General features: G+C 41.5%; 1 protein-coding gene across 2 annotated transcripts in view; it reads right to left on the bottom strand.

Moving 5' to 3' along the window:
- The window catches only part of LOC147708968 (protein-L-isoaspartate(D-aspartate) O-methyltransferase), a 254,816-nt gene extending 244,606 nt beyond the window's left edge, over positions 1-10,210 (bottom strand). The window contains exon 1 of one of the 2 annotated variants that reach the window (XM_086927565.1): positions 9,978-10,210. In XM_086927565.1, the coding sequence (XP_086783691.1) occupies positions 9,978-10,191 (214 nt within the window). In that variant the 5' untranslated portion in view covers positions 10,192-10,210. The remainder of the gene's footprint in view (positions 1-9,977) is intronic. The other variant, XM_086927566.1, reaches the window with a different exon arrangement.
- Between the last annotated feature and the right edge of the window lie 229 nt (positions 10,211-10,439).

Below are 10,439 nucleotides of genomic sequence, written 5' to 3'. Positions count from 1 at the left end.
TTTATAGAAAGGGGCAAAGAATCTTGAGCAAAAGGTCTTTAGCACACCTAAAAAAAAAAAGTCTGGCACACACCCCAGAACAGACATTTTCTTTGGGAGTAAGAAAGAAGTCTCTAGCAATAACATGATGTGGTATCATAGCGGTGAAGTAAAAGTTATATGACCTAAACCAATCACTATCTCAGAAATTGGGCTACTTCAAATGCTGCATAAATAATTAATAAACAATGTTCCCTTTATCATACGAACAAGAGAAATGGCATTGCACTATTGAAGCAAGCTAAACAAGCCATTTAAAATAAATAGACAAAGTTGTGGCTGTAGGCAGCAACAGACCTTATTATTGTAACATTACGAGAACATCTCTGTTATAATGTGATTTCACAGTAGTGTAATGTAGTGGATGTAATAATTAGAATATGGGGATGACGTTCTACATTGCTAGGGAGTGTGTAGTTGGTGAAGGAAGTCAGGACGAGAGATTGTGTGTTGCATATGTACTGAATACTTGATATACAATAAACATCTTAACCACATCCGCGCTAGTGGAATTCTGCAGCTATGCTGAGATATTTAAAAACCCATGTTACATGACGAGCTGGGCTCGTCATCAGCGTGCGAGGAGGCTACACCATGACGAGCCCAGCTCGTCATGAGCCTGGAAGGGGTTAAGCTTCTATGTGTGGTATCTGCTTGCAACAATTGGAGACGAGCTGGGTAAAAATACCTACTTAGGTGATTCGCTTAGCACTTCTGCAGCACTGTTTCTCGTCATTTGGATTTAATTCTGTGAAGCTACCAAATTATTCAAGGTATGCTTCAGAGCTATTTTGAGCTTGATTGTGAGCCCAGCTGCAACTAGGAAGTATGTGCTATTACTTGCATTGGGGCACTGCAGTTTCCTTTAGCCCCAGTACAAATTAGAAGCGCTGCCACTTACCGAGCTGTGTTGTGTTCTTTTAAACGCTCGGGAGGGGCGCGATGTTGCAACCGCCGCTGTTGGAGCTGCTGTGACATGCCATGTATGCATCATTGACGCCAAGTGTCTGACGCAGGAACAGAAAGAAAATCTCTACGCTAGGTCACGTTGCATAACCTTACGCACCGCCATCTTGGATTCACAGATTTTTTTTTCTTTTTTGCATGACTCACAGAGTTTCTCTTCACAAATTAGTACTTGTGTGCAAATTCACAACTACTATTACAACATGGTTTCGTTAAGTTTCTACTAAAATATTGTTATCTTCAAGGCTTGATCTTCACAAGGAAGGTTACAGAGGTAATTTTACGGACATGTCTGCTATTCCTTCATGTCGAGTGGTGAAAAATGGCCAGTAAACTAGTCCATGCTTTGTGGTGAAGTTTGGACACTGAACTATTCCACTCTCACAATTCCTAGTTGTTGTTTTTTTCTCTTCTTCTTTTACTGAAGTATCCGGCTGGGAATCATTATGTCAGTTCAAAGTTATAACATCACTGCACCTCATCCATTCTGGCCATCAGATTAATCACCCCCATTGAAATGGGGCAAACAGAAAGAATATTTTTTAAATTACATTGCGTTTGTAGATGATGCGACGATATCTGCAGATCAAAAATATATATACTTTTACGCTCTATTCATCCCCTAGGGCTCAAAGTGTATTCACAAATGTCTAAAGCTACAATTGCAGGGTATGTTAATGTATTTGATGCAGATATTCACCATGTGGATGTTCATTTTAAACCAAAGTGTGTATGGGCATCATTAAATTCAACCTTTTCCAACGAAAACAGGAAAGGGATGAGTATGTTGCAGAGTTAAAAAAAAAAACAGTAGCTGTGGATTGCAGGTTTAGCACTTTCAAGATTAATTTTTATGTGACCAAGTGGTAATGAATGCGTGCAATCTTGCTATTCAGGAGTGTCTTTGGATAAATGGTGATTCTTCTTTGGATGAGGTAGTAGCAATTGTGCAAAAAGCTGAATTATCTAGTAAATTAGTGTCTGCTCTAAATAAAGAACCTAAAGATGGCAAAACTATTTGCAAAGTAGGTTATAAGCCGGTGAATAATTCAACGAATTTCAACAAGGATAAAATACCTAAAAACAACCAAGGTGTGATAGTAAAGAACATCTTGCATTTAGTAAAAAGTGCCCCATTATCAAGCAAAAATGTAGCAATTGCGGGAACATAGGACATTATGCCAAAGTACATAGAAAAAAAAAGTTATGTATTGAATGTGAGGATGTTAATGCAGAGTGTGGCAAATCATCTACTAGTGATACAGAATGGTGTGACAATGTAGCTAGTTTGTGCAATAATTTAGTTTTAAACATTCATGGTACAGTTGGAAAAAACAAAACTGAATGGTTGTTGGTGGAGTTCATTTAACAACGAATGCAGATTCAGGATCTCCATTTGCCATTATCAATGAAGACTTGTGGAAGAAAACATTTGTATGCCAGACAGGAGAAAAGTTATTGCCAACTGATATTAAACCGGAAGGATATAGTGGTGAAAATGTATATGATTGGGTTTAGATGGTTCAAGTACAGATTCACAAGAAGAAAATTGTATATTGGAAAAAAGGCACCTCTTGTATTAGGTCGTGTTGATCACAAGAAGTTACACATAATTCTTGATCCCCAGTGATGAAAATGTGCCGATTATGGATGAGGGCAAGAAAATTGGTGAAATTATTCAGTCAGAAGTCTCTAATGGTTTCAGTAATGAGTTAGGGAAGCTAAATTCAAGCATAAAACAGTTGAAGACTTGAGAAGAAGCAAAAAAAACACAAAGTCAGGAATGTACCATTTATGGTCTGTGATGAAGTTTCCAAGGAATTACAAAGACTGGCGTCTTCTGGGGTTATTAAGCCAGTAGAAATCTCAGAATAGATTTCTCAATTAGTGGTGGCCAGACGTAAAATGGCAAATTGAGATTATGTGTTGACTTACACCATCTCATAACAATAGAATAGTTGATCAATTTCTCTTCAGAGGATAATCGAGACGGTTGCTTCATTAAAAGGAGCTTAATAGTTTACCCCCATAGATTTATCATCCACCTGCCACCAGATACCCTTGTCCACTGAATCCAAACAGCATACTGCATTCATTACTCCAGAAGGTTGCCTCCAGTTCAAGAGAATGCCATTCGGATTAGTTCAAGAGAATGCCATTCGGATTAGCTTTTGCAGCAGCAGTATTCCTAAATTTAATGTTTAGTCTAATCTCTAAGGTTACTGGATTGAAGTGCTTCCAAAAAGAGATTTTCGTTTTTGAAGACAAAAAAGAAGAACATGAGACAATATTGATAATGGTGTTGGAAATTGGATTCTAGGGGTTTAACTACTGAGTTTCCCAAGTGCAGATCTGCAGAGACGGAAGTGAAATACCCTGGTAATACTATTGATGGACATGGTGTAAGACCCAAACCTTCCTGAGTCAGGATCATCTACGATGCCTCTTTCCTAACAGTAAGTATGATGCATGTTCCTTATGGGGATGGTGGAGTACTGTACGAAATTTGTCCGAGGTTTTCTGAAAGAACCCCATGATGCAATTGTTTCAAAAAAAAAAAACAAATTTGTCAAGTCAGTGTGAGGCAGAATTTTTAGATGTTAAGGCTGCCACTGCAAAGGCTTAATGCTGTTAATGCAGATACTACAGATGCCAGCACTAAACGGTTAGAAGCTGTGTTAACATAAAATGACATGTTGGGAAAAGAAAATATAATTTCTTATGCATCAAAGCAAGTACCGTATTTTCCGGCGTATAAGACAACTTTTTAACCCCTTAAAATTTTCTGGAAAGTCGGGGGTCGTCTTATACGCCGGGTACAAAATGTTATGGTATGTTTTCATGCGCTTTTTCATAGTGAGGACTTCACTCGAAGGTGTCAGACCGCTTCACAATAGGAAATAACGTATGTAACAAGAAACAACACACCTTATGTTAAAAAATACAGCCACCGGCCCTGGCAACGTCCACACCCAGGCCCCGCGCCATGAAGTATCGAAAGCGAGCGTTTTTTTCATAGCAAGGACTTCACTCGAAGGTGTCAAACCGCTTCACAAGCGAGCAAATGGCGCCATGAGTCTTACCTCAACTGCCGCTGCCGCTGTACACGCGCCTCCAACCGCTTGCACATCCCCAGGCAGACGAGGCAGCAGGACGAGGCAGCAGGACGTCCGAAATACGGTATATGGTAACGGGCAGCCAGCGCCGAAGATGGCAGCGCCCGGTGTGTTGACCTGTTTGGCACGCGCCCCTCTCTCCTTGACATGGGCGTGGGCATAGAAAGGGGACTGTAGAATGTTCCCGAATGTTACCGAAGGCAGTAGAGCACTTGCCGTGATTGGCTGGTTGTTGCGAAGAGGAAAGGCAGTCTGGTGAGCAGATACCGTATTTGCCGTACCGTACGTGTGGTGTTGAAGACAGTCTCTGCACCTGTTCATACTGTACAGCACCAGTACATCCAGTGCAAATGGCTGACAGTCAAGAACCCGGCAAGGCTCCAGCAGCACATCCAGTGCAAATGGCAGACAGTGAAGAACCCGGCAAGGCTCCAGCAGCGCATCCAGTGCAAATGGCTGGCAGTCAAGAACCCAGCAAGGCTCCAGGAGTGGCAAGAAGAAGGAAATATGAAGCCAGTTACAAACTTAAAGTTGTGGATTTTGCCACGGAACATAATAACTGTGCTGCTGCAAGACAATATGGAGTGACAGAAAAGATGGTTCGGGCCTGGAGAGCAAATGAGAAAGCATTACGGAGTATGCCAAGGGGCAAGTGTGCATTAAGAAGAGGCACCCCACATTGGCCAGAACTCGAAAAGCATGTAGCAGACATGGTGGCCGAGCATCGGCAAAGCGGTTATGTCGTGACCCGAAATAAAATCCGATTGGTTGCACTTCAGTGGGCCAAATCTAATCCAGATCTCAGCCACAGATTTAAGGCCACTGTATCCTGGTGTACCAGATTCATGGGAAGGCATAATCTGGTATTGCAGCAAAAGACAAAAATTGCCCAGAAATTACCTGCGGATCTTGATGCCAAAATGCATAGCTTCCATCGCTACGTTATTAGGCTGCGCAATGAACATGGCTATGCGCTAAGTAGCATCGGAAATATGGATGAAACTCCAATGAATTTCGATATGATTGCCAACAAAACTGTCCATCAAAAAGGCGAAAAGACAATTTTAATAAAAACAACAGGACATGAGAAGTCCAGTTTCACAGTGGTACTAGCATGCACAGCTGATGGCGCAAAGCTGAGACCAATGGTTATTTTCAAAAGAAAAACAATGCCGAAACTCAAGTTCCCTGTTGGTTGTTTTGTGCATGTGAATGAGAAAGGATGGATGGATGAAGAAGGGGTAAAGCTATGGCTTGATAATGTATGGAGCAGGCGACCAGGTGGACTTCTACAAAGACGTAGTCTACTGGTGTGGGATATGTTCAGGGCTCATTTAACTCCAAGCACCAAGCAAAGGCTGGCAAGAATAAAAACAGATGCTGCAGTTATACCTGGAGGATTGACATCATTGGTGCAGCCACTGGATGTGTGCCTAAACAAGCCATTTAAAGATCGCATCCGAGAACAGTGGAATGAGTGGATGGTTAGCGGTGAAAAAACATTCACAAAAGGAGGAAACATGCGTGCTCCACAGTTGGATGTTTTGTGCACCTTTGTTATGAAGGCCTGTAACGACATTGATGCAGAAACTGTAATAAAGTCTTTCAAGAAGTGTGGCATATCAAATTCATTAGATGGTATGGAGGACGACTATTTGTGGGAAGGTGAAGAGGATGGCGAAGAAGAGACCACATCATCTGATACGGAATTGGTACCAGATCCATACGATGACTGCCTTACAGATGTACCACAAGATCTCATTGACTTACTTATGAGATCAGATGACGAAGAGGAGGATTTTGAAGGCTTTTAAAGGGAACGTTGTAAATCCTGTAGAAATCCCTTGGATTTATGGAAAGTTATGGGAAGTTTAATCCACTTGCACTGTTTCATGCACTAATTTATGTTTACCGTACCGGTATATTCAGAAGTGACAGTTTTTCATATGGTTCTAAATAAAAATATTGCAAGTAAAGCAAGATTGTTTATACAACCAATTTGTTTGAGTTCAGTCTTTGAGTTTGTAAAATAAACGCTTAGGTAACACTGTCCACTGATAAAGCCTTACTGCTCACCCACAGGGAGGAGGATTAGACTAATACGGTAAGTTCAAAATACCGGTACATTCTCGGAATGGCTATGCAGGACTGCGTTGGACTGCGCTGGAAGTGGGGGTCGTCTTATACGGCGAGTATAGCACAAAACCTAAAATTTTTCAGGCAAAGTAGGGGGTCGTCTTATACGCCGGGTCGTCTTATACGCCGGAAAATACGGTATCTTCTTCTGAGGAAAACTATACTACTATTAAACGTGAAGACCTGGCTTGCGCTTGGAAACATTTCAGGGAGTTTGTTTGGGAGAAACCTTGAACCATTAGATCAGAACATAAACCTTTAGTTGAATTATTAACTAGAGACTGTACCATTAAGTCCTCAGCTCGGATCGCTTGATTATCCCTGCAGATGCAAGATTACAATTACAACATTTTTATGTTCCAGGTTTGGAGAATGTTATGGCTGACATCCTTTCTAAAATGCCTATTCAGATGGAAGAATAAGAGGATGAATTTTGGAATGGGTTTCAGGTTACATTTGTGCAACACAGTGGCGCACCTGCCGTTAAAGTGGATGAGTGGAATTCAGAGTGCAGAAATTATGGCTGTTTACAGGAAGTGTTGAGATATGTTATTAGTGAATGGCCAAACAAGAGTAATATTACAGTCTATTCGAGCATTTTGGGAAGTCCGATTTGAACATACTAAAGACAATGGTACGCTTTTAAGAGGGGAAAAAGAATCCCTAAGTTTTCGTTTACGCAAAACTGTTATTAATTTAATCATGAAGGTCATTTTGGTATATCAAGAATTGTTTTGGTGGCCCGGTATGGACTGTGAGGTTGAGAAATTTGTGAGGGAATTTACCAATTGCATTAGGGCTGATAAACCTTTAATTATTGCCAGACCTCCAATGTGTGTTATAGACAGTCCTCAAAACCCATGGGAATCAGTAGCCATGGACGTCATGGGACCAATTAGTATGCCACAAAAGTATGTTTTGGTGCTCATTGATCGTTTACTAGGTGGCCTGTAACCAAGGTTGTTGACCACGTGGATACTGAGACTGTTTTAGATCAATTGTTTGTGTCTTAGGGAATTCCCACAACCATTTTAAGTGACAATGGTGTCCAGTATGTTTCACATAAGATGAAGACTTTTTTTGAAAGAGTAGGAATTAAGCACAATACTACAACACTTTAAATACAAGCAGTAAGGGCACTGTTGAGACATTCAACTGTGCCATAAAAGGAGCAATTCAAATGGACAATGCTTGTAATGAAGATTGGATGACCAAACTTGGGAAGCCTGTCTGGTCCTGTAGAGTTACCACAAATAAAGCTACTGGTATATCTCCATTTTTTATGATGAGAGGGCGGAATCCCAGGTCAAAATTTAACTCAGGATGGCTCTCTCATTCGGGGGTAGGGAGTTCGTCCATTGAAGAAGTGAGAGGAAATATAAAAAAAAAAACAAGTAATAAAAGTAATATCTACTACGAATCCAAATATGGTATTAAGAAGGTGGAATTAAAGTAGGGGATTGTGTCTGAGTTTAGGAACCTGGTTTTGTTATAAAAGGTCAGAGTTAATTTAATGATCCTGAAGACGTAATTTAAAATGTGGAAAATTCTGTGGAATTTAGCAGTGGAAAGTATGTAATCTCAAAAGAATACCTTTTGGTCACTTTGATGCTTGGAAGGAGATGGATGTTGAACTTTCCAGGAATGTCAGTGACCCTTTGGCTGATGTCCAGGAAAATATAAATGACACTTTCATTGTTGTGATAGTACTTCTGTTTCTGATGGATCTGACGGAGTTCAGTATGAAACCAGGGCTCGAGTCGGGGTACTAGGCAGGTGGACGGCGTCCCCCCAATTATTTTACCGGGTTCCTACCAGGTGGATGCCGTCCCCCCGGCCCAAAAGCTGGACTTCACTCTTTGGCCTCTCTGGGGTGAGATCGGAGCTCATTCAGAACGTCTGTCTACCTGTATTCACTGCGGGGGTATTAAACGCAGGCACCGGCAGCACCCGCAAGGCTGTGTTCAGACCACCTTTCATCTAAAGGCATATGAGTACCCATGAGATTCCTGTTGTGACGTCACTTCGGGTGACCGCATCCCGACCACTTCTTTACGACTTGTGCCCTGTGTTAAACCAACAATGTGATCACTAATGAAGGGATATGGTCTTCACAAGATACATCTGTTGATGCTTCAACTTAAGATATTGTTGCAAAGGGTCATTTGAAGAAAAATGTGGGTAGTGTTAACATGGATAAAGATGTATGTATTAAGAGATTTAAAAAACAACCCAAGTGGTTGGAGGACTGTGCATGAAAACTTATAGAAAATATATTAATTATTGTATATTTTTTGCATTCTGAAGATACTAGTTCAGTGTTTTTTATGCTGATCAGGGGGGTTGTTAAAATAGAAATTTCACAGTAGTAGAACGTAGTGGATGTAGTAATTAGAATATGGGGATGGCGTGCTAGGTTGCTGGGGAGTGGGGAGTTGTGGAGGAAGCATGGACGAGAGGACGTGTGCTGCATATACACTGAATACTTGATGTTATACAATAAAAATCATCTTAAGCTTATATGCGTGGTGTCTGCTTAAAATAACATGAGGTGGTTATCATAGCTGTTAAGTAAAAGTTATATGACCTAAACTAATTACTATCTCTGAAATGAGGCTACTTCAAGGACCGCCTAAATAATTAATAAATAATGTTCCTATTGACCTTACAAACAAGGGAAATGGCATTGCACTATTGAAGCAAGCTAAACAATAAACCATTTAAAATGAATGTAAACAAAGTTGTGGTTGTGGGCAGCAACAGCCTTTATTACTGTAACACTACGAGAACATCTATATTGATTACTCCGAAGCACATAAAAACAGTGCAAATAACACCCTGAATTAAATAATATTCCAACTATTTTATGAAAAAAATTGTAAGAGGAAAATGTGACTGTGCTCAAAATCACATTTTCCTCAGCTGTCAGTGTAAACAAACAAAAGGTCAAGTAAGGCGTATTATGCCAACTTAAAACACACAAACTTTATTTTTAATGACTATAACAAGGAGCAGTACCCCATCACAACAGGGTGTTTAATTACACATTACAACTCCCCGACCTCCACTGAAATAAATACTGATTTTACTAACACCAAGCATGTATCATGCCAGAACTCTAGAGATAAAAAAGGGGCTTTAACAGCATCTCTTTTTGTGGGATGTTACTGGTAACACATATACAAAGTATAAATGACTATACATATATACTTGATATTCGTGATGAAGTGCTACAGCATCGTAAGAACTATACAATTAAACAACTTGACGAACGCAGCATGTGATGCTTGCCATTTCAAATATTCGCAGGAGGGCTTCGGGCGATTCAGTTTGAATGTGCCCCTTTCAAACCAGTCCAGATCGTACTTAAGAAGTGAAGTGTGAACAGTTTTGAATTCATCATTTCAAGGCATTACACCTACTATACCATTTCATAAATTTACAACCATAAGAAACTTGTCGCTACCATGCTAAAAAAAACCAGACGATACTGTATTATACGGGTAAGAGAAGATTAACAATTTTAAGCCATGCTCTCGGTGGCAATGTTTGGAGCACGCAACTGAGTCAGGGGACACCTGTCACCGACTACAATCCGCACGGGCCAACCGCCACAGTACATTCAAACAGCCCCAGACTTGTAAGGATCTACGGGTTGGACCCCCGCCTACCCCTCCTTCTCATACTCAGTCCTCGGCCCCTCCCCGAAGCGGCACTCACTGCGCAGGTTGTTGACCAGCTCGGCGTGGCAAGTGCCCCCGGACTTCCAGGCCATGGCGAGGCACAGTCTGCGCAGCAGGTACAGAGCCGCCCTCAGCGCTGCGGTTGCGCACAGTAGTTTGGCCAGGAACGACACTACTTCCAGGGCCGAGACGTCATCCGTGGACCCAGCTGGGGGAGGAGCCCCAGCGTCTGCTCTGGAGGGGCGAGGCATGTCTCTGCGTAACCCGAGCCCCGCCCCCAACGCGCTTGCGTCATACGCAATTATTACGTAGGGACAGTTTCTTGTGGCATTAATGCGCATGCGCTCGTCGTCCTGCTTCTGCTTTAACCTTTTTTGGAAGTTAGTATATGTCGTTGACGAGGACCCCGTTTGATTAATGATTCTTTCGTGTTAAGTGGAGCGTCGAAGACCCGGCCACCTAATGGTGGAGAGTCTAACATAGCTTTTCCTACAAGGCT

The sequence above is a fragment of the Lissotriton vulgaris genome, chromosome 6 (assembly GCF_964263255.1).
Source record: "Lissotriton vulgaris chromosome 6, aLisVul1.2, whole genome shotgun sequence".
Classification (NCBI taxonomy): Eukaryota; Metazoa; Chordata; class Amphibia; order Caudata; family Salamandridae; genus Lissotriton; species Lissotriton vulgaris.
Note: the sequence above shows the minus strand (reverse complement) of the source record. Positions and strands in the feature narration are given on the sequence as shown.